Source organism: Hemitrygon akajei, chromosome 21 (genome assembly GCF_048418815.1).
Source record: "Hemitrygon akajei chromosome 21, sHemAka1.3, whole genome shotgun sequence".
NCBI classification, from domain to species: Eukaryota; Metazoa; Chordata; class Chondrichthyes; order Myliobatiformes; family Dasyatidae; genus Hemitrygon; species Hemitrygon akajei.
This window is the reverse complement of record NC_133144.1, coordinates 70,188,185-70,213,590: the sequence shown is the minus strand read 5'-3', so window position 1 is coordinate 70,213,590 and position 25,406 is coordinate 70,188,185. Positions and strand designations below refer to the sequence as shown.

General features: G+C 40.6%; 1 protein-coding gene across 5 annotated transcripts in view; it reads left to right on the top strand.

Annotated features, from left to right (window-relative positions):
* The window catches only part of LOC140714427 (adenosine kinase-like), a 283,738-nt gene that overhangs the window by 159,184 nt on the left and 99,148 nt on the right, over positions 1–25,406 (top strand). For all 5 annotated transcript variants that reach the window (XR_012095871.1, XM_073025719.1, XM_073025720.1 and 2 more), the window contains exon 6: positions 4,571–4,679. Coding sequence is in view for 4 of the 5 variants with exons in the window: in XM_073025719.1 (XP_072881820.1) it covers positions 4,571–4,679 (109 nt within the window). In the remaining variant the exon portion in view is untranslated. The remainder of the gene's footprint in view (positions 1–4,570; positions 4,680–25,406) is intronic.

The following is a 25,406-nucleotide window of genomic DNA, read 5'->3' as shown; positions in this document are numbered from 1 at the left end:
AAAAGCTTTCTTCACCACTCTATCCACATGAGATTCCACCTTCAGGGAACTATGCACCATTATTCCTAGATCACTCTGTTCTGCTGCATTCTTCAATGCCCTACCATTTACCATGTATGTCCTATTTGGATTATTCCTACCAAAATGTAGCATCTCACACTTATCAGCATTAAACTCCATCTGCCAATGATGGATGTCGGTTTTGTTGAGGCATCACACTTTGAAAAGGTCCTGGATACTGCAGAGGCTAGTGCCCAACTCTGCAGCTTATTTCAATACTGTGCAGCAGCACCCCCACCCCCCACCGTACCAGATGGTGATACAGCTAGTTGGAATGCTCTCCATGGTACATCTGTAGAAATTTGCAAATTTCTTTGGTAACATACCAAATCTCCTCAAACTCTTAATAAAGTATAGCCACTGTCGTGCCTTCTTTGTAGCTGCATCAATATGCTGGAATGTGAAATCTAGTTTGAAATGGGGTCCAGAATAGACCCTATGAACTGTGCTGCTATTAAGTGTTACGAACCCCATAACTGGGTCACTTTGCCAGCAAAGATAGAGAGGTCCATTGAAGTCTGATGGTACTATTTTTAACGGTATTTATTGATAAAAATACACAAAAATAATATCAATGCAAACATACAGATAATATACGTCGTCAATACTAAATCTGAAAGTGCGGGTATAATAATAATCAATAAGAAATAGCTCTATCGTTGTCTAGGGGATAATGTATTGTCCGATGGAAATATAAAAGTCACTCAGTTCATGCAGTTCATACACGCTTCAGCCTTTGGGGACTGCTGGGTTTTCAATTGTTGGAGAGAGAGAGAGGTTTTGAGAATAGAAACTTGCCAGCTTTCCTTTATCCACTCTTGATCCGTATTCGTCCTTTAGCGAGGCCGTTCCGTGGAGGACTTGTCATCCGGGCAAGGATGGACACACACACAAGCCTCCACCGGTCTCATACGTTTCTCCTGGTGTGTCTAAAGGGGTTGTTCCCCAGACCCTCTTTTATCCTTACTCACGGGGTCTCAGATGTCAGTCAGGTTGGGATGATGCAATCCCTCAACCAGCCCACTCTGGTCATTCCCTGAGGGCTTCAATGAATAGTACAGTACTCAATACACAATTCTGTCTCCAAGAGACAATGGCCATTATCCGTGGCTTTGTCTTGCTGAGGGGCCAGGACACATTCCAAAACCTTGAGGATTCTCTCTCATTTCCTGGGTCCCAGACCCGAATTAATAGCGATCTTGTGATTCTCAAGAAGGAGGGGGCGGCTTTGTACCCTTCGGCCCCTCAGAGTTGTGGCACATTCGTAACATAAGAGAGAGAGAGGGAGGCATCCAGCGCAATGAGAGAGAGGGAGAGAGACTGACAGAAACTGCTCATAAGATTGATGTTATGGTTTTTCTGCCAGCTTGTTTACCTTTTCCCTGAGGTCACTTGCCTGCTTGTAGAGTTCCTGCAGGAAGTGGAGGGCGGAGCAAGTTGATGGACAGCTGGTGTCCAACATGGAGAGCTAAAAGCCAGGTCCGCTGTTACACAGAGAGACACATCACAAGACACTGAACAAGCTTGTTGCACCCACAGGAAGGTGGGGTTTTGGAGGATCGATTCGGGGAAATCGATCAGTGGCTCACATTGTGAAAAGGTGTGACCGGTGGGGAATTATTTGTGTGTCCATCCTTGCCTGGGTGATAATTCCACCGCTGAAGAACGGTCGTACGTATCATGGTCATAGTCGGTGACCACAACAGGACTTTGGAAGACAGTGGGAACATCGACGGCATCATCTCTCTCTCTCTCTCTCTCTCTCGTTACTCAACTAACTACCTCGAACTGAACTGAATTCTCTTCATCATATCGTAAGACTGTACCCATTTACCCCTAGACTTGAAAGAGCCTAGTTTTGCTCCTATTTCCACATTGCTAACCTGTTCAATATATTTGCATTTATATTACTGTATTGCTTAGTTACTAATAAACATTATTAGTTTAAGCAGTACCAGACTCCAGAGTGTTTTCCATTTCTGCTGGTTCTTTGACCCAGTCACAGGGTATGTGACACAAATAAATAAAGGATATCCTGTTATTTTCTCAATTAGTTTATGTTTTTGAGATGTTTCAAATAAGCAGCTGCCACAATTAACTGATGGCCTAATTAACCAGAATCTATTGTATTTAAAATTTTGAAACATTTCAACACAATGGATGCAAAAAAAAACACCTGTGTGGAAGAGTATAATTATGTATGACCATCAACACAACATAGTTACAAGGAAATCCAATAGGGAATTCAGAAGAAATGCTGTACTGGAGAACGACGAGAACATAGTTCCCACTGCCGCTGGAATTGCTAGAAACTAATTCTATAGTTGCATTATAAAGGCCGAACAAACCTGAGGGAATAGGACACAAAGGGTTAATGATAAAGATTGGCTTTATTTTGTCACATGTATATCAAAACATACATAATTTTGTGCCAAATTAAATCAGTGAGGGTGTGCTGGGTGCAGCCTGCAAACTTTGTCAGGCTTCTGGCACCAACATAGCATGTCCACAACTCACTAACCCTAACCTATACTTCTAAGAAATGTGGGAGAAAACTGGAGCACCTGGAGGAAACCCAGCAGTGATAGAGAGTACAAACTGCTTACAGACAGCAGCAGGAATTGAACCTTGAACTTACAGCTAGGGCTGTAAAGTGTTGCCTTAACCATTATGCTACCGTGCCACCAGCCCCTAAGCTGTTATGCATAGAATACAAACATAGGACATTGAAACCTACAGCGCATTACAGGCTCTTTGGCCCACAATGTTGTGCCGACCATGTAACCTGCTTTAGAAACTGCCTAGATTTTCCCTAGCACACAGCCCTCTATTTTTCTAAGCTCCATGTACCTATCTAAGAGGCTCTTGAAAGACCCTATTGTATTCGCCTCCACCACCGCTGCTGGCAGTGCATTCCACACGCCCACCACTCTGTGTGAGAAACTTACCCCTGGCATCCCCTCGGTACCTGTTTCCAGGCACCTTAAAACTGTGCCCCCTCGTTTTAGCCATTTCAGCCCCGGGGAAAAAGCCTCTGCCTATGCACGTGATCATTGCCCCTCATCATCTTATACATCTTGATCAGGTCACCTCTCATCCTGCGTCGCTCCAAGGAGAAAAGGCCAAGTTCACTCACCCTGTTCTCATAAGGTACGCCCTCCAATCCAGGCAACATCCTTGTAAATCTCCTCTGCACTCTCTCTATCCTTCCTGTAGTGAGGTGACCAGAACTGAATACAGTACTCCAAGTGGGGTCTGACCAATTTCTTGAGCTGTAACATTACTTCCCGGCTCTTGAACTCAATCTCACGTTTAATGAATACCAACACACCATATGCCTTCTTAACAACGCTGTCAACCTGCACAGCAGCATTGAGTGTCCTGTCGACATGGACCCCAAGATTTCTCAGATCCTCCACTCTGCCAAGAGTCTTAATATTTATATTCTGTCTTCAAATTTGACCTACCAAAATGAACCACTTCACGCTTATCTGGGTTGAAGTCCATCTGCCACTTCTCAGCCCAGTTCTTCATCTTATCGATATCTTGCTGTAACCTCTGACAACCCTCCAGACTATCCACAACACCCCCAATCTTTGAGTCATCAGCAAACTTACTAATCCACCCTTCTACTTCTTGATCCAGGTCATTTATAAAAATCAAAAGAGGAGGGGTCCCTGAACAGGTCCTTGCAGAACACCACTGGTCACCGACCTCCATGCAGAATACAACCACCCTTTGCCTTCTGTGGACAAGCTAATTCTGGATTCACAAAGCAAGGTCTCCTTGGATCCCATGCTCCTTACTTTCTGAAAAGCCTTATAAATTTCTGAATTATAAATGCTTGTATAGATTGGTTGGGCCAAATAGTCTACTGCTGTCCAATATATCTTTGGCAATCCTTTGGATATTGTGATTCATTCTTACATAGATAATTACTTCATTAGGAGTTTGAAGAGATTTGGTATGTCAGCAAATACACTCATAAACTTCTATAGATGAACCATGGAGAGTATTCTGACAGGTTGCATCACTGTCTGGTATGGGGGTGGGGGGGTGGGCTACTGCACAGGACCTGCAGACGGTTGTAAGTTTAGTCAGCTCCATCTTAGGTACTAGCCTACAAAGTACCCAGGACATCTTCAAGGAGTGGTGTCTCAGAAAGGCAGCGTCCATTATTAAAGACCTCCAGCACCCTTTTCTCACTATTACCTTCAGGCAGGAGGTACAGAAACATGAAGGCACATACTCAGCGATTTAGGAACAGCTTTTTCCTCTCTGCCATCATAAATGGACGTTGAACCCTTAAACACTATCTCGCTTTTTTAATATATATTTCTGTTTTTGCATGATTTTTAATCTATTCTATATTATGTATTGCATTGAGCGGTTGCTGCTAAGTTAACTCATTTCACGACACATGTTGGTGATAGTAAACCTGATTCTGATTCTGCATTTCAAGTTTATTTGCACTTGTGGTGTGCTAAATCACTTCATTCGGTTATTGTAGGTCTCTTGTCGCTAATCTAGCAGCAGCAAATTGTTACAAAAGGGAGAAGCACTTGGACCTGAAGGAAAACTGGCAGCTGGTGGAAAAGGCCAGAGTGTATTACATTGCCGTATGTATGATTTCAGTTTCCAGCATGTATTACATTGTTGTATGTCGTGATTTTGTTTCCTGCATGTATTACATTGTAGTATGTCATAATTTCAGTTTCCAGCGTGTTTTACATTGTCGTATGTATGATTTCCATCTCTGAGGTATCATCAGAAGTTTAAATTTCTAGGGTACATTCTTTAATGGAAATGGCAAACTTTACCTGATGTATTTTTATCTCATTTGTCTTAGTTTTAATGTTAACTGCTTTTATCCTTTTAATGTGGGTACTTTGTTTCAGTCAGTGATTACAACAGTTCGATAACAAACATTGCTACCTCAACAGTTTGATCTGAACATCTAAAATAATGAAGGGAACACCAAGTGGTCCATTGAACGTTCTACACAAGGTTACAGAATATCACAATAATCATTTCACAGCAACTCTCCTATACATCAGTAGCATGATCATCTTACTGAAACAAAAACACTGAAATGCTAAGATCAATTCTCTGAGCACCACGACAGAACAATTCAATCCAGGAAATCATTTTGACCAGAAGTGTATTATTACTTGAGATTTTATTTATCTTTGTCCACAAATCTGCACTCTGCAGGAACCATTCCAGTTCACAATTGAAAGTGTGCAAACCAGTGCTGTCTGCTCCAGCTGTGGATTGTTTTATCAGTTATTGGTTCTCTGTCAAAAGGAGAACCTACAACCTGGTATTTTATTTTCCGTATACAGGCATAATTTAGAGAATGGATCTCATTGAGCAGATCTCATGCTCACAGCAGTCCTTAACACATAGGAACAGGATTAAGCCATTCGGTCCATCGAAATGTCCGCCATTCTATCATGACTGACTTATCCCACAACCCCATTCTCCAGCCTTCTCCTTATGACTATTGATACCTTTACTAATCAAGAACCTAACTTATGCTTTAAATATACCAAATGACTTGGCCTTCACAGATTCACAGAATTACACAGATTTACCTCCTGCTAAAGAAATTCCTCCTCATCTCTGTTCTAAAGGAATGTCTTTCTATTCTGAGGCTATATCCCCTGGTCCCTAGACTCCCCTGTTATTGGAAACATCCTCTCCACATCCACTCTATCTATGCTTTCCAATGTCCGCTAGGTTTCAATGATCCACAATTAGAGTCATAGTCATAGAACACTACAGCACAAGAACAGGCCCTTCAACCCATCTAGAGCATGTTGAACCATTAATCTGCCTGGTCCCACCAACTGCACCCAGACCATAGCCCTCAGTACTCTTCCTGTACATGTGCCTAATCTAAATTTCTCTTAATTGTTAAAATCAAACCCACATCCAACATTTCTGCAACTTGTTCCACACTTCAACCACCCTCTGAGTGAAGACATTTCCTCTCGTGTTCACCTTAAACATTTTACTTTTCACCCTTAATCCGTGACCTCTAGTTCAAGTCTCACACCCAACTTGGCTGCATTTACCCTGTCTATACGCCTCACAATTTTGTATACCTCTATCAAATCTCCCCTCAATCTTCTATTGCAGGGAATAAAGTCCTAACCTTTTCAACCTTTCCCTATAACTGAGATCCTGCAATATCCAGTCCCAGCAATATCCTTGTATATTTTCTCTATACCCTTTAAATTTTAATTACATCTTTCTTGCAGGTAGGTGACTGAAGTGGGACACAGTTCTTCAAATTAGGCCTTACCAACCTCTTACACAATTTCAACATAACGTCCCAACTCCTGTACTCCATACATTGATTTATGAAGGCCGATGTGCTAAAAGCTTTCATTACAACCAGATCTACCTGTGACACCAATTTCAAGGAATTATGGATTGATATTCCCAGATCCCTCTGTTCTACTGCACACTTTAGTGCCCTACTGCTCACCATATAAGACCAATCCTGGTTGATCCTTCCAAAGAACAATGCCTCATACTAGTCTGTATTAAATTCCATCTGCCATTTTTCAGCCTATTTCACCAGCTGGTCCAAATCCAGCTGCCACTTTGATAGTCTTCCTAACTGTCCACTGCATCCCTAATCTTGGCATCATTCGCAAGTTTGCTGATCCAGTTTACCATGTTATTTTCTGGATCATTGATATAGATGACAAACAACTTTGGACCCAGTACTGATCCCTGCGGTACAGCTTTAGTCACGTACCTCCCAATCAGAGAAACAACCATCCACAGCCACTCTTTGGCTTCTTCCGCAAAGCCAATGTCTAATCCAATTTACTACCTCATCTTGAATGTCAAGCGACTGAACTTTCTTGACCAAGTGCCTTGTTAAAGTCCCTGTATTGTCTACTGCCTTGCCTTCATCAACTTTCCTACCAACTTCCTCATGACATGACTTACCATGCACAAAGCCATGTTGACTATCCCTAATCAATCCCTGTCTATCCAAATACTTATATACACAGTCCCTTAGAATACCTTCCAATAACTTTCCCAAAACTGATGTCAAGCTCCCTGGCCTATAATTCCCTAGAACCTTTCTTGGAACAACATTAGCTACCTTCCATTCTTCGACACCTTACCCATGGTGAATGATGTTTTAAATATCTCTGCTAGGGCCCCTGCAGTTTTTTCCCTAGCCTCCCACAGAGTCTGAGGGAACACATTGTCAGGCCCTGGGATTTATCCACCCTAATTTTCCTCAGGACAGCAAGCGCCTCCTCTTCTGTAATCTGTATAACGTTCTTCACATTGCTGTCGCTTCACTTCACATCTATGGACTCCATGTCTGCCTCCCAGGTGAATACAGATTTTAAAAAATCTTCACCATCTCTTTCAAATCCATGCATAAATTACTTCTCTGATCTTCTAGAGGATCAGTTTTGTCCATTGCTATCCTTTTGTTCTTAATATGTCTATAGAGGCCCTTAGCTTTCTCCTTCACCTTGTCTGCTAAAGCACCCATATGTCTTTTAGTCCTCCTGATTTCCTTCTTAAGTGTTTTCTTGCATTTCTTATACTCCTCAAGTACCTCATTTGTTCCTGCCTGCTGTACCTGCTATGGATCACCTTTCTTTTCTTAACCAGGCCCTCAATATCTCTCAAAAACCAAGGTTCCCCAAACCTGTTAGCTTTGTCTTTTATTATGACAGAAACAAAAAACACTGTACTCTCAAAATTTCACTTTTGAAGGCTTTCCATTTACCAAATACACCTTTGCCAGATCCTTTCTGATACCATCAACATTTGCCTTACTCCAATTTAGAATTTCAATCCGAGGACCAGAACTGTCCTGTTCCATAATTACCTTGAAACTAATGGCATTCTGATCACTAGATGCAAAGTGTTCCCCTACACAAACATCTGTCGCCTGCCCTGTTTTATTTCCTAATAGGAGATCTGGTATCGCATTCTCTGTTGTTGAGATTTCTATATACTGATTAAGGAAACTTTCCTGAACACATTTGACAAACTCTTTCCCATCCAGCCCTTTTACAGTATGGGAATTCCCAGTCAATATGTGGAAAATTAAAATCACCCAGTATCACAACCTTATGTTTCTTGCAATAGTCAGTGATCTCTTTACATATCTGCTCCTCTAAATCCCACGGACTATTAGGTAATTTATAATATAATCCCATTAACATGGTCATACCTTTCTTATGCCTCAGTTCTACCCACAAAGCCTCACTAGTCAAGCTCTCCAGTCTATTCTGACTAAGCAATGCAGTGACATTTTCCCTGACTAATAATGCCACCCCTCCTCCTTTAATCTCTCCCACTCTATCATAACTAAGACAATATTACCCCAGAACATTGAGTTGCCAGTCATGCCCTTCCTGCAACCAAGTCTCTCTAATGGCTTCAGTGTCGTAATTCCAGGTGTTGGTCCATGCCCTAATATCATCGGCCTTTCCTACACCTTACATTGAAATACACACAGTTAAGAATATTAGTCCCAGCATGCTCAGCCTTTTGATTACTGACTTTGTATGTAGGCTTAGAAACCACTCCAGTATCTGTTCTGGTGCTCTGGTTTCCACCCCCCACCCCCTGGTAACTCTAATATAATTCCCCCCCCCCCCCCACCGTTTAGGTGCAAACCATCCCTTCTGTACAGGTCCCTCCTTCCCTGGAAGGAGCCCAATTGTCCAATAATCTGATCCTCTCACTCCTACACCAACTCCATAGTCATGTGTCAAACTAAATGATCATCATGTCTCTTGCCTCACTAGTAAGTGGCATGGGTTCCAGAGGTCACAACATTGGAGGTAAAGCCCTATAATTTAGCCCCTGATTCCCTGAACTCACTTTGTAGGACCTTGTCACCACTCCTACACATGTAATTGGTACTAATGACATGTACCAATTGGTACCACAACCTCTGGCTGCTCACCCTCCCACTTAAGAATACTGAGAACTTGATCAGAGATGCCCTTGACCCTGGCACTCCAGAGGCACCAAACTATCCGGAAATCTTGTTCTCACCCACAGAACCTCCTTTCTATTCCCCTAACCCACGAATATCCTATTACTACAGCTCATCTCTTCTCCCCCTTCCCTTCTGAGCCATAGAGCCAGATTCAGTGCCAGAGACACGACTGCTGTGGCTTTCCTCTGCTAGGTCATTCCTCTCAACAGTATCTAAAGCAGTATATTTGTTGTTGTAGGGAATGGCCACAGAGTTACTCTGTAGTCCTTGATTAGCAGTGCAACTCTTCCCTTCCTGCCCTCCTATTAACCTCCTTCTCTATATTGTCTAAAACATCAAAACCCTGGAGCATTATACACCAGATAAGTACTTTGTGGAGATTTTGTGCTATATATGATTATATGATATATATGTACAATGTCTGAAATACTTCTTATGGAAATGTTTGTTTGATGAACTTCAATAAAAAAAAAATTACAAAAAAAAATCCTTGGAGCATTAAGTATCCAGTCCCTTCCCTCTCTCAGTCATGTCTCAGTAATGGCCACATCACGGTTCCATGTACTGATCCATGCTCTTAAGTTCATCACCTTTATGTGTAGCACTAAAATAAACACATTTCAACCCATGCATCCTATGGTGTCTATTACCTTGCACCTGCATAATGCTTTCTTACAGGTGTACTGGTCATGACATTCGCATATTTTTGGTGAGATGCTAGGAGAAAGCAGACATTTTTCTACATGTAGGAGAAGAGCATAGTCATTCTTATGGTACTCTGTTCCAATTTACTACACTTTCTAATCTAGCCAAAAGTAAACTGATAGTGAGGGGATAGTTGGTTGATCATGTCAAAAAAGTGTAAAGAAAGGAATCCTCATCTTTATTTTCTTCTGCAACCTGTGATTTCTGATCAATCAGAAGCAAGTATTTTGGTTAACAAGTTATTAAATGGTGTAGTCAACAATATTACTGGATGAAATCTGTTGTGATTATCTGGGTGATGCGGAGATATCAAATAACCCTTTTTGCAATGACAGTAGTTCATATGCCTATTGTTTTTTATACATTTGAACTTCAAAACTATCAGTACCTCCCCTATCTATTTGCTGTAGATTCATGTGTTTAAATCAGTGTCTGGTCTGCTTGTTAAAAAGTGCCCATTGATACTGCCTGCTTGCATAGGCACATGGAAAGATGGAAAATAACTGACAGTTTCAGTTGCCCAAAACTATCAAAGCAACTAGATGGTAGCTTGTTAAAAAGCAGGCATTTGTTAAATACTGAAATGAATTACCTTGTCATTGCTGCCCAAAGGGATCAAAGTTACATACCATTGAAAGAAATAGACCAGTCTCAAATAGCTATTTGTCAATTTGCTTCTCTCTTTGAAATGAAAGTACTATGCAAGCAATAACGCTTACAGCTATCTTCTGCAAATTATCTAATAATTTTCTACCTTGGTAACATCTGCTTCAAGTCCTGATTTTGCACGGTACTGTTGTGTGTGAAGCTACTATGGCACAATAATGTAAAGTGCAGTCATGGAGAATTATATATAACCTCCAAGTGTCATGGATGTATTTATCTTAACATGATCTAAAGATGCAGTCCTTGACACATGTGGCAAATACACAGTGTGAATGGTTACTTGTTTGAAGCTGGTCTATTTGATTATGTGCTCATGTTCCTTCTCTGGCAGAGCTACTTGTTCATTGAGAATAGAGCAGCTGGTGTTAAATGTGACAATTGATTATACAGTTCCTGAGTCCATTGAAAATAATGTTACTTCCCTTCAGCTGGGGGACCACAGTGTTAATGTTTTCTGCAGCCTGGAGCCCGTTAATACTTACTGCTGTGTTCTGGCCAGTCTTAATTGATCGTGCTGTCAAGAGTGGAAGGAAAAAAGGATTGGCACTCGGAATGATCAGATATAAATCAAAAAATCAGATTGTGTACATTCATTGGCAATTGTTAATGTCCTTCACTTTATACCCACAGAAGCAGATGATTTGCAGTCTATTTTAACACAACTCAAAAGAGTGAGGTTCATTCAGAGGAAGATAAAAGCAGTTGTGTTCTGTTGAAGTATTAATGTGGTTAATTTTTCTCTTCAATCTGCAATGTCATCAACATTGCTAAAGCTTTAGGAATTATTTATCTTCTGGCTGATATTAATTCATGGGAAGATATTTATTTTGAAGTATGCAGTTGTGCTGGAATAAATATTGCTGCCTATGGAAATGTTTGTAAGCGTTTTGTTGGATCAGTCAATGAACATAGACACCTCACTTTCCTGTCCTTAGATCTGCTTGAAGAATAAGCTCCTTTACGCTAATGATTTATGCATCTTGGCAGCCACACTTTCGGTGCCTGGTCCTGCATCATGTGATTGTGAAAACTGCATTATTAGACCACTTACTTAGCCTATCCTAGCGACACCTCGAGCAGTAGCAATGCTGTTTTGCAAGAAAAAAATGTTGAACTGGAGCCAAAAGTGCAGTGCAGGCTGTTGCCAGGGAACGCGTCAGAGACATTTAATGAAAAAGCTGATAATAAAAAGGAGAGAGAATTGCACGTTCTCAGGTCCTGTTTGCATTATTGATATTTTAAGTACAATATATTCATTAAAATGGTGAATTTTACAGTTAAATTTTATGCTATATTAGGTTGTTATTCATCTTCTTTCAGAATGTCTTCCTCCCCCACCACCATGCACTCACATAAGCTGTGCAGTGCTGCAGGCTCTATTTTTTGCTCTTAACTGTCTAGGAGTAAGCCTTGTAATTTAATACTGGCTGACAGATGTATTTTTCTGTACTGTCACTCTGAATTAACCCTTTATGCCCCAAATTTACAAGCAAGTTTTTCTACTTGATACGTCAATTCACTCCAAGAGATCTGGGGGTGGAATAAGTCTAGGTCAAGTGTTTTTCTTAAGTAATTGTCTCTCTCAGCTTTGGCTATTAACTGTCCTACCACTGTGAGCATCACCCATCATTTGCCTGCATTTCCTAGATAACATGTTTGATTCATAAGACTTCATACAATACATAGTATAGGTTGTACATGAAGGTCATTAATTTGGGGACTGATACAGGATATCATTTAAGATCAATAAAAACCAATAGAATCTTCTGAGTGACTTTACCATAGCATAGCTACTATGTCCCAAAATTGTGTTTTCTTGTCATCGGTGATACTGCATAGGAAATCTGTATAACTAGAAGCAATGACTTGGAATACTCCTCAACCCTGATTGACCAGCATTGCAGCAATGGGGTTAAGGTGAAACACTTGGAAATTGGAGTCTCTCTGTGCTTGAGTGGATTATTGATTGTTGAATTCAGATGTGTGGCAAATGAGGAAGTACATGAAATGAAAATTGTGCAGATTTGTAACATATTTTCTTCAGAACTGAGGCCAGAAAGCATTCTTTAAAAATGCCCCTTTATTCTTCCAAAAGAACAGACCTTTGGCTAATTGCAAGCATTCCAATGACACTCGAGTCAATTCACTAACTTGCAGAATTAAACTCAGAATATCCTGGAGCATCGTTTACATCTTCTTATACCATAGAGAGAGTGCAGTAAGGAGTGAATAGACTGCTTCCAAACACGTGTGAGGAAAGAGTGAGTAGACTCGGTATGTTATATTCTAGACTCCAGAAGAACAAGAGGAGATCCAACTGAAACATAGAAATCACAAGAGATTCTGCAGATTCAGGAAATCAAAGCAACATACACCAAATGTTGCAGGAACTTAGCAGATCAGGCAGCTTCTATGGAGAGAAATAAGCAGTTGATGTTTTGAGCTGAGACCCTTCTTCAGGATTCATAAAGGGTCCTGATGAAAGGACTGGGTCCAAAACATTGACTGTTTATTCTTTTGCATAGATGCTGTCTGACTGCTGAATTCCTCCAGCATTTTGTGTATGTTCCTCTGAAAAATGGAAAATTCGACACTATTCCACAGGCTAGACGCAAGTAGGATGATGCCCCTCTCTGTAGAGCAAAACCAGGTGTCACCAGAAGATTAAGGGGTGGACAATTTAGGACTAGAGTGAGGAGAATTTTCCTCACTCAGTTAGAGGATAGTGAACTTCTGGTACCCTTTTATTCTATTTTGTGAAAGCTAGATCATTCAGTTTATTCAAATCAGGAATTAATAAGCTCTTAAGTAGTAAAGAATTCCAGAAATGCAGTGATAGTGCATGAATGTGCAGGATATGGATATTGTGTAGACAGAAAGAATTAGGTTAGACGGGCATTTGATTACCATAAGATATAGGAGCAGAATTAGGCCATTTGGTCCATCGAGTCTGTTCTGCCTTTCTATCATGGCTGATCCATTTTGCCTCTTCAGCCTCAGTCTCCTGCCTTTCCCCCCATATCCCTTCATGCCGTGAACAGTCAAGAATCTAACAACCTGTGCCTTAAATATACTTTAGGACTTGGCCTCCAGAGCTGCCTGTGGCAAAGAATTCCACAGATTCACCATTATCTGGCCAAAGAAGTTCCTTCTCAACTCCGTTCTAAAAGGATACCCCTCTATTCTGAGGCTGTATCCTCTGGTCTCAGACACTCCCACCATAGGAGACATCCTCTCCACATCCACTCTATTGAGGCCTTTCACCAATCAATAGATTTCAATCAGGTCACCCCTCATTCTTCTGAATTCTACTGAATACAGGCCCAGAGCCATCGAACACTCTTTATATGACAAGCCATTCAATCCTGGAATCTTTTTCGTGAACCTCCTTTGAATCCTTTCCAGCTTCAGCACATCTTGTCTAAAATAAGGGGCCCAAAATTATTCATAATACTCCAAGTGAGGCCTCACTATTGTTTTATAAAGTATCAGTGTTACATTTTTGCTTTTCTAGTCCTCTTGAAGTGAATGCTAACATCGCATTTGCCTTCCTCACCACAGACTCAACCTGCAAATTAACCTTTAGGGAATCCTACACAAGGACTCCAAAGTCTTTTTGCACCTCAGATTTTCCCTCCATCTGGTAAATAGTCATCCCTTTCATTTTTCTACCAAAGTGCATGACCGTAGACTTCCTGAAAATATATTCCATCTGCCACTTTTATGTCCATTCTTCTAATCTGTCTAAGTCCTTCTGTAGCCTATCTTCTTCCTCAAAACTACTTGCTCCCCCACCTAGCTTCATATCATCTGCAAACTTTACAACAAAGCCAACATTTCCATCGTCCAAATCATTGACATGTAACTTAAAAAGAATCGGTCCTAACATAGACCCCTGTGGAACACCACCAGTCACCGGCAGCCGACCGTAAAAGGCTCCTTTTATTCCATTCTTTGCCACCTGCCATTCAGCCACTGCTTTATCCGTGCTAGAATCTTTCCATGGGTACGTAGTTTGTTAAGCAGCCTCACGTGTGGCACCTTGTCAGAGGCCTTCTGAAAATCCAAGTACACAACATCAACCGATTCTCCTTTGTCTAGTTTGCTTGTTATTTCTTCAAATAATTCCAACAGATTTGTCAGGCAAGGTTTCCTGAGGAAACCATACTGACTATGGCCTATTTTATCATGTGCCTCCACGTACCCCAAAACTACATTCTTAACCATCGACTCCAACATCTTGCCATCTACTGAGGTCACTAATTAGTTTGGCACAACATAGTGAGCCGAAGGGCCTATTACTGTACTGTACCATTCTATGCTGAAAGTGAAGTAGAACACACCATGGCCTCAAAATGGGAGAGCAAATTCGATGGACTAATCAGCTCCCATTCTCATTGTTGTGTTGGTACTATGAGATTGCTGCAGATACACATAACATCTCTTTACATTTTATTTTATGCCAGTGCTGGATTTGAGTGTGGAGAGATACACTTGGGAAATTAAACCAGGGCAGGACATAGATCAGGATCCAGGAGGATATTGTTGAACAGGGGAACTTTGAGATATGAACACATAATTCCATGGAAGTAGTAACACAAATAGATGGGGTAGTGAAGAAGGTGTGCAGCATATTTGCCCTCACCAGCCAAGGCATTGACAGTAGCTGTTGTTACAGTTGTAAAAATTGTTGGTTAGGCTGCACTTGAGAAGCATGTGTGACCTTATAGAGTTGGATAAAATCATAAAGGGTATAGTCAGGGTGAATATACAGTGTCTTTTAATGCCCAGCTAGCGGATCGAGAACCAGAGGCCAAAGATTTAAGCTGAGATGGAAGAGATTTGATAGGAATCTTAAGGGTATATTTTTCACCCAGAGGGTCGTCAGCATATGGAATGAGCTATCAGAAGTGGTTGAGGCAGGTACATTAACACACTTGGACAGGAACATAGTTAGGAAAGGCTTAGAAGGATATGAATCATATGACAGCAAATGGGTTTAGCTTTGCATTTTGGCATGGTTCGGAGGGTCTGTGTAACTCTAGGAGAGATTGGATAACCTTTGGTTACCTTACAACCTTAAAATCAAAGACACCACAAAAAAAATTCTTGTCCTCAGAAAGTATTTGCTTTTCTAGATTGATGTCATCACAACTACTTACTCGTACTCAGATATTTAATAATCTTTGCTTTCAATAATTAACATGAGTATTTTAGTAGATGAGATGTATTCTCTAATGTACACTTTACAGAATTGTGAACTTCCAGGAAGGTGTTTTTTGAAAAATAGTACATTGTGTAAAAGACTCTTGAAGGGTTACTCTGTCTTCCATGTATGTTAGGAATATTATCGCATTTTAAATGTCTACAGTATTTAATTATTTTAATAGAAAGCTAAACTAAATTAATTTAGCTTCTGCTATTGCCCCAGCATCAGAGATGATCTTTTTTAAACAGGTAAAGAAATGCATAAATTCAAAAATCAATGTGCAAACCATAGGAGATGTATCAGCTAATTTAGCCTTCAGTGGATGACAGGGACATGATCACATGATTTACCATGGTAGAGAATTTAAGATGTAATTTATCCATCAAGACATAAAGCATTGTACTATTATTTGTCCCTTCTAATCTTAAACAAAGCTGCTTGGATATGGTTTTTAATGACTTGTAGGCAGATTAATTCTTCCAGTTCTGAGAGCAATGATGTATTCAAAAACATCTTTCTGGACCTGAGAATTAAAGCTTATAGATTATTGCTGTGAAATTATTAAAATAGAAGTGTAGAATAGAAACATAGAATTAAAAAGACCAACACACCTTAGAATCATAGAGTTGTACAGCATGGGAAAAGGCCCTTCAGCCCATACATATCCATAGCAACCAAAATGTACGTTCAAGCCCATTTCCCAGCATTTGGCAGAGAGCCTCTAAACTGTTGTCATCCATATACCTGTTCACAGACTTCATAAATTTGCCCTATGTACCTGCCTCAACCACGTTCTCTGGCAGCTAGTTCCATATATCTAACCTCTGGTGTGTTTTTAAAAAAAAAACGCCCCTCAGGTTCTATAAACTTTTCACCTCAAATCTTAAAATTATGTCTTCTAGTTTTTTGATTTCCCCAGTCCTGGGAAAATAAGCCTATTCACCCTATCTATGATTTTATATACAGTGCTTCTATCAGAGTACACCTCAGACTCCTATGCTTTAATTAGTAAAGGCCCAGCCTGTCTAACTCAGACCCTCTTGGTGACTTTTGTGTGTGTTGCTAGTTCAATAATAGGTTGTTTTGTATAACACCTTTCACGATGGTGAGATTCATTTCATCAGATGATTGGAATTGGTTTATTATTGCTACATATACTGAGATATACTGAAAATCTTGTCTATTCATACAGATCACTTTATTACACAGTACATTGGGTTAGAATAAGGTAAAATAATAACAATACAGAATAAAGTTTAATAACGATAGAGGAAGTGCAGTGCAGATAAAACAAGGTACAGGATTATAATAAAGTTGATTGTGAAGACAAGGTTCAATCTTATGATACTAGGGAATATTTAATAGCCTTATAACAGTAGGATAGAACCTGTCCTTGAGCTTGGTGGTATGTGCTTACAGGCTTTTTCTATCATCCTCGACTTCATTGAGATAGACAGGAGCATATACACTGCTCCCCCTCCTGAAGTCAATGACCAGCTATTTTGTTTTACTGACACTGAGGGAAATGTAATCACAATTAAGAGCTAGGCAAAAGCAGTTGTTTTAAGAGGGATCACATGTTTGATTGAAGGAGTGAGTATTGTGAAAGAGGGAGGGGTAGGTGGAAGCTGAGCATATCATAGGGAGGTTGAGGTAGGGAATGTGAACCCATGAAGAACTTTAAATTTGAGGATGTAATGAAACCCAACCCATGATTGAATAAGAATATGCAATCTGTGAACATATGCTTCAATATAAGACCATAAGACATGGGAGCAGAATTAGGCCATTCAACCCATCAAGTCTGCTCTGACATTCCATAATGGCTGATCCCAGATCCCATTCAACCCCATATACCTGTCTTCTCACCATATCCTTTGATCAGGAAACGATCAACTTCGGCTTTAAACATACGCATGGACTTGGCCTCCACCGCAACCTGTGGCAGAGCAATCCACTACTCTGACTAAAAAATAATGTGCTGTTATATTCAAGACATCTTGAAATGAATGCCAACATTCCATTTGCCCTCCTCACCACAGATTCAACCTGCAAGTTAACATTTAGGGTGTTCTCCAGAAGGAATCCCAATTCCTTTTGCATCTCAGTTTTTTGGATTTTTTTCCTCATTTAGAAAATAGCCTGCACATTTATTTCTACTACCAAAGTGCATGACCGTGCATTTTCCAACATTATATTCCATTTGCCACTCTCTTGCCCATCCTCCTAATCTATCTACGGCCTTCTGCAGCCTACCTGTTTCCTACTGACATACAGTAGGAATCCAGTGGATTTGATTAGATGATTTATTTGAAAATGAGCTGTATTGCTGCCAAAGGATATTTAAAGTTGTAGCCAATTGGAAGCACTGTAGGCTTGTCCTGTTTGTTACATAACACAGAAGGCCACCTGGTGGAATTATCCCAACCAACCCACACTACCCAACCCAGTCCTCAAGCCTACTGATCTGGAGTGGAATTGGGCAGTTCACAATTGTTCCACAAGGTGGAGCATTTTGTGACAGCAGAATGTCCTGCTTGATCCTCCCCTTCAAGTTACCTGTACTGCAAACATATTGCAGATCTCTGTTCTGATGGGGGTAAATGCAGATTGATAAAATGTAACTGAAAGGGAAGGGCAAGGAAAGAGTTTGTATGATCTGCTTGTTGCTTAGATTTGATTAATCCAATAATCAATTAGATTTTGTAGTTAATTTCAGTTAATAAGTGATTTGTGCCAGAAAATCTTTTGTTCATTCTTCTTTTCCTTAATTCAAACGTGTCCTGTTATATTGCTCTTACTGACAATTTTTTTTTATAGAGATGTCAAGTAAAGGTGAGTAGACAGGAATTTAGTTGCTTTCCTATCTATGGGCTTCATATCAAAATAAATCCTGCATTACATACAGTTTGAATTAGCCAATTCTTCTCTTCCTTAATATTTTAAATTTCTTCAGTACTTGTTTGATCTTTATGCATTCATCATTGGCAAAAAGAATCATGGACAATATAGTCTTATTAACACAGTTGTTCAGGAACAGGACATGATATATTTGTAAAGGCCTCCTTGAATGTGGTGCACATGAGTTAGATCACAATTACAATTAGAGTACTGTCTTCGGTTTGGTCACCTAATTTAGGAAGGGTGTGACAGTCTTAGAGAAGGTGCAGAAAATGTTAAGTAGAATTGTTACTGGTATAAGGAAATTCAGCTATGAGATTAGATGAGACAAGCTAAGATTTGTGTCTTTGTACAAAGAAAACGGAGAAAAGACTGAATAGAGATCGTGTACTTGTACTTTCTTCTTGTACTACTGCAATATATGTGTGGAATAGTCTGTCTGAATTGCAGACAAACTTTATTGTATTTTGATATATGTGACAATAATAAGCAGAGCTCTAATTGTCTTGGCGATAGGAATGTTACGATCCCCGTAACTGGGTCACTTACCAGCAAAGATAGAGAGGTCCGCTGAAGTCTGATGGTACTATTTTTAAACGTTTTTATTTATAAAGGGGCACAAAAGTAAGGTTAATACAAACATTCAGATAATATACGTCGTCAATACTCAATCTAAAGCGTGGGTATAGTAATAATCAACAATAAGAAGTGGCTCTATCGTTTTGTCTAGGGGTAAAAATATTGTCCGATGGCAATATGAAAGTCTCGCCAGTTCATACAGGCTTTTAGCCGTTTGGGGACCGCTGGGTTTTCACTGGTTGGAGAGAGAAAGAATTTTGGTGAGAAAATAAACTTGCCAGCCTTTTGGACTCAAATCGTTGAATCGGAAACGTGGGTTCCCCATTGTCAGTTCAAAGTCCTTTTCGGGGTTATCAGCCACTCGTTCCCCAAGCTAGGGGAACCGAACCACACGTGGCTCCCGAACAGCTTCCCGTCATCAAGGGAGCGATGAGCAATGGTGTCTCCTTCTGGTGCGTCGCTGGGGTACTGCCTCCTGCAGTCCCCTTTTTATCGTGACTGGCAGATTTGTAGATGTCAATCGAGGTAGGGTGATACAATCCCCACCCCACATTGCCCGAGGGTGTCCATGTCCCTGATAGCTGGCACGTAGTATAGAGTCGCAATTCACACAGGTGTCTCTAAGAACAGTGGTCAAATCCGTTGCATTGTCTGTCATTTCCTGGGTCCAAGACCTGAATTAATAGCGATCTTGCGATTCTCCGGAAGGAGGGGGCTGGTCCCGCACCCTTCGGCCCCTCAGAGCTGTGGTACATTCATAACAGGAAGCAGAGGGTAATGGTCAAAGGATGTTTTGCTGTATATGTTAATATGTTGTGGTATATGTTAATAATGGATGTGAATGCAGAAGGAATGGTTTGTAAGTTCACAGATGACATGAAAGTTAACACTATTGTAGATAGCAAGGAAGATTGTGTACAGCTATGGTGGGCTATAGGTCAGGTTTAAAACTTGAACAGATATTTTAACTTCAAAATCTATATAATTTTGTTATACCTAATGACCATTTCTGTCATTGGACTTAAATCATAAATATGCTTAAAAGTGTTAGCACGTTTGAAATGACTGCAGTTTGGAGAAGTGAACCCAAAAATGAAAGCTGTATCACTTCTCCAACTGATCAAACAATCACTTAAGAATGCAGAAGCAAGCTAATTGTAATGAAGGATACAGAATGAACAAGCAAGATCATGTCCCTCAGTAATTTCTGTGTGTCAAGAAAGCAAACTCCAAGTAGGTTTAGCAACAGTTGAACATAAGTAGCCAATGAGGAATGCGTTAGTGGAATGTTTTGCCCATTGGGCATTGAGTGGGGAGAAGTATTCCCATTGCAAAATCTTTTACAACATCAAGTCTGTTTTGGGATACTGTATTCAAAAATCACTGATATCATTTCTAACATAACTTTCTTACTATAAATGTGGTAACATAATGCACAATAGGGATCTGAAACCAAATCAGCAAAATAAGATTGCAATGTACACTTAAATTTCCTAACTACCACATTTTCTGTAGTTACTAGTGTTATATATTGTCATTTATAATAGGAATTTCAATGAGAGACACTTGAAATATTTGCAATGCAACAAATATTGAATCACTCCTAATGTTTACAATTGTTTATAATAAATGGTTAAAACAAAGAAATACATTCTGGCCAGCGGTCAGCTGAAGAATGCTGCCAGTATCTAGACTGATGAGGGCTTCCAGCACCCAGACCAGTTTCAAATATTTTGCAGCATTTGCTTTCTATTTTGTCATTAAAAATAAACAGAAGACCATAAGACATAGGAGTAGAATTAGGCCATTCGGCCCATTGAGTCTACTCCACCATTCCATCATGGCTGATCCCAAATCACACTCAACCCCATACATCTGCCTTCTCTGTAAGGGGAATTCTGAGGCTATCAGGCAGGTAATTGGAAGCTTAAATTGGGAACAGATGTTTTCAGGGGAAAGTACGGAAGAAATGTGGCAAATGTTCAGGGGATTTTTGAGTGGAGTTCTGCATAGATATGTTCCAATGAGACAGGGAAGTTATGGTAGGGTACATGCATCGTAGTGTACAAAGGCTGTAATAAATCTAGTTAGGAAGAAAAGAAAAGCTTACAAAAGGTTCAGAGAGCTAGGTAATGTTAGAGATCTAGAAGATTATAAGGCGAACAGGAAGGAGCTTAAAAAGGAAATTAGGAGAGCCAGAAGGGGCCATGATAAAGCCTTGGTGAGCAGGATTAAGGAAAACCCCAAACGTTCTACAAGTATGTGAAGAACAAGAGGATAAGACATGAAAGAATAGGACCTTTCAAGTGTGACAGTGGAAAAGTGTGTATAGAACCGGAGGAAATAGCAGAGGTACTCAATGAATAATACAGTATTCAGTATGGAAAAGGATCTTGGTGATTGTAGTGCTGACTTGTAGTGGTCTGAAAAGCTTGAGCATGTAGATATTAAAAAAGAGGACGTGCTGGAGCTTTTGGAAAGCATCAAGTTGGGTAAGTCGCCGGGACCGGATGAGATGTGTGGAGGGCTGTCAGAGGTTACAGCAGGACATTGATAGGATGCAAAACTGGGCTGAGAAGTGGCAGATGGAGCTCAACTCAGATAAGTGTGAAGTGGTTCATTTTGGTAGGTCAAATATGATGGTGGAATATAGTATTAATGGTAAGATTCTTGGCAGTGTGGAGGAGCAGAGGGATTTTGGGGTCTGAGTCCATAGAACACTCAAAGCAGCTGCGCGTGTTGACTCTGTGGTTAAGAAGGCATATGGTGTATTGGCCTTCATTAATTGTGGAATTGAATTTAGGAGCCAAGAGGTAATGTTGCAGCTATATAGGACCCTGGTCAGACCCCACTTGGAGTACTGTGCTCAGTTCTGGTCGCCTCATTACAGGAAGGATGTGGAATCCATAGAAAGGGTGCAGAGGAGATTTACAACGATGTTGCCTGGATTGGGGAACATGCCTTATGAAAACAGGTTGAGTGAACTCGTCCTTTTCTCCTTGGAGCAAAGGAGGATGAGAGGTGACCTGATAGAGGTGTACAAGATGATGACAGGCATTGATCGTGTGGATAGTCAGAGGCTTTTTCCCAGGACTGAAATGGTTGCCACAAGAGGACATAGGTTTAAGGTGCTGGGGAGTAGGTACAGAGGAGATGTCAGGGGTAAGTTTTTCACTCAAGAGAGTGGTGAGTGCGTGGAATGGGCTGCTGGCAATGGTGGTGGAGGCGGATACGATAGGGTCTTTTAAGATACTTTTGGATAGGTACATGGAGCTTAGAAAAATAGAGGACAATGGGTAAGCCTAGTAATTTCTAAGGTAGGGACATGTTTGGCACAACTTTGTGGGCCACAGGGCCTGTATTCTGCTGTGGGTTTTCTGTGTTTCTATTGTTACGGATTCAAGCAACAATAAATATATGAGTTAGGCAGGGGTTTTTATAACAAATAACACGTTTATTAAACACTGAAAACAAACCCCCCAAAAGTAAACAAATCTCTAACGTAACCGGAAATTCACTGCTGTGCGGCAGCTTAAACAATTCTTAAAGCGATGTTGCAAAAACAGTTCTTCAAAGTAGTATTGCAAAAGTTCAAAATTCTTACAGTCCATTTAAGGGAGAGACTTTTTAAGACGATTTAAATTCTCTTTCACGTCGCGTTGTTGCAGTTCCCAGTCGAACTACTTTTCCCAAGAATAATTTTACGAAGGTGAAGTGAAACGGCTTAAAGGCACTGACCTTTCCTTTACACAACTGTTCCCAATCCTTTCTGCTATTTCACAGGAATTAACACGAGAACAGTCAACGAATTCCTTCCGAATAAGGATCAAACAAGGTCAAATCTGTTTCACCGTCGAAATCGACTTCCCTCGATCTTTTAACTCCCGAACTCCGATCTTCACTCTCCACTGATTCTCAACTAGCAGTAATATACAGAAACTGCTGGCAATGACCTTTTAAACTTTAGGCATTAAATAAAACTTCATCTTTCAACTAAACTGCGTCATAACATTAAATCATGCAGTGGCATGAAGTCAACATGGCAAATCCAGCCACGAACTGCCCCTCCTCACAGGGAGGGGTCCTTCTTTTATACCCTGTAAAAAAAAACTGTCACATGACCTCTACTGGCAGGAAAATGACGTCACTCCACCATCACAAGACCATTACCTCAAGTCCAGTATAGCTTCAACACCTGTCACGTGACAAGTACACCACTGTCACGTGTCACGGGTACGTAACACTATATACAACACTTGTTCTTTCACCTCCACCCTCACCAAACAGCCCTTTCAGGTGAAAGAGAGAAAGATTGACATGCAGCACCTTCATTCTGGTGTGTTGCATTAGATCATATATGTCAAACTCAAGGCCCGGGGGCCAAATCCGGCCCGCGGTGGAATTATCTTTGGCCCGCGAGGTAATATCTAATTACTATTAAAGCTGGCCCCAGTAATCGAAGCGCCTATGGCGTATGATATGGCTAATGCTGAGTTTATTCAGGTACCAGGTTTTCAGGGTTTTTAGTGTTTATTCGGCAGTCTTCTTTATAAGAAACGGAATTTGTAAAGTGAAACACTTTGTAGTTATAGCAGAGACTGAGACACATGAGAGCAGGCTGAGAAAACGGAGGCAACGAAAGCTGCGTTCGCACGCGTCCGACTGATCCAGCCTGCATGAAGCTGCATTTTGCTCAATCCGGCCCGTGACCTAAAATGAGTTTGACACCCCTGCATTAGATGGAAGTGATTTAGCCTCCTCTTTATCATCGATACCAAGTGTAGGCCAGGTGACCATTTTGTAGAATGCCTGCACTCTGTCTTCAACGACCATCTTGAGTTTCCAGTTGCATGTCAGTTCAACTGCGCATTCCCACACCAATTTTTCTGTCCTTTGCCTTCTCCATCTCTACAGTGATGCTAAATGCAAACTAGAAGAGCACCTCATAATTTGTATGGATAGTCTATGACCCAGTGGTACAAACATTGAATTTCTAGTTTCAGATCACCACCCACTCCCTTGTGTTCCTTTGTCATTCTCACCCCTCTGCCTAGGATATCTCCCCTTTTACACAAAATTCTGCAGATGGCAATCTTTTAGCTTTTTAGTTGTCTACGGTCGGCTTTTAAAGGCATCTCAATCCTCTGGCTTCCCACTAATCTTTGCCATACTGTATGCCTTTTATTTAGTTTTTTTTGCTGTCCCTTGACTTGCATCGTGAGCCACAATACCTGATCTTCCTGCCCAGGGATGAAATTCGACAATATCTCAAATTACTCCCAGAAATTCTTGCCATTGCTGCTCTACCATCATCCCCAGTAGTGTCCTATCCAATCAACTCTAGCTCCCCCTCAAGCCTCTGTAGTAACCTTTAATTAATTGTACTAATGTTAAATCAGATATCAACTTCTATCTCTACAGGGTAAGTTTCATATTATGATCATGCTCAGCTAAAAGGTTCCTTCACCTTAAAGCTCTCTGATCAGGTTTGCCTAATTAAACAAGATCAAATCCAGAACCTACCTGTTCCCCAATGATACTTCACATATTCTTTTTCTTGTGCTCCACTCCCAACCCGATTTTTCCAGTCTACCCACATATTCAAGACCCCCATGGGCACTGTAACATTGCCTCTGTCACATGTCTTTCCTGTTTCCTGGTGTATTTTATAAGCCATAGCCTAACCACTATTCAGAGGCCTGTACTCTCATCATCAACCCAGAACATTACCCCTACCCTCTTTGCTTCCATAGGTGTTGCTTGTGCTGAACATTACCAGCAAGCAAAAGATCAATATTTTCTCCCAGAGTGAGGTTGGTTTTGGACAGTTGCTAAACAGTTGACATTTTAGAAAGAAAGAAAACTAGAAACAAAAATGTTAGAAATACTCAGCAGGTCAGGCAACATCCATGGAGAAGGAAACTTAATATTTCAGAAAAACGGCCTTTCATCAGAATTGTTGGAGAATCCTGCACGCTGTGCAATCTGAGAGAGATGTAATGATGAATTCAGTCATTCAGAAGTAAAATGCTGCCAGTTCTGGAACTGAAAGACCTAATTGTGAAATACGGTTTTTTACTCAAAGATTAACAAAATATTGTTAGCTAAAATATTAAAACAACTAATAACATGGATAAAGTTCCAAATCTGTTATAATGTCTGAATCTTCTGCATCTGAGAGTGGGTGCTTGTACTTCTGATTCAGAAATCACATCTTTGGTTACATCCACAGCTTTTAGATTATAAACCATTTTGATCAGAAAAGAGGCTACAGTAGGAAAGAGA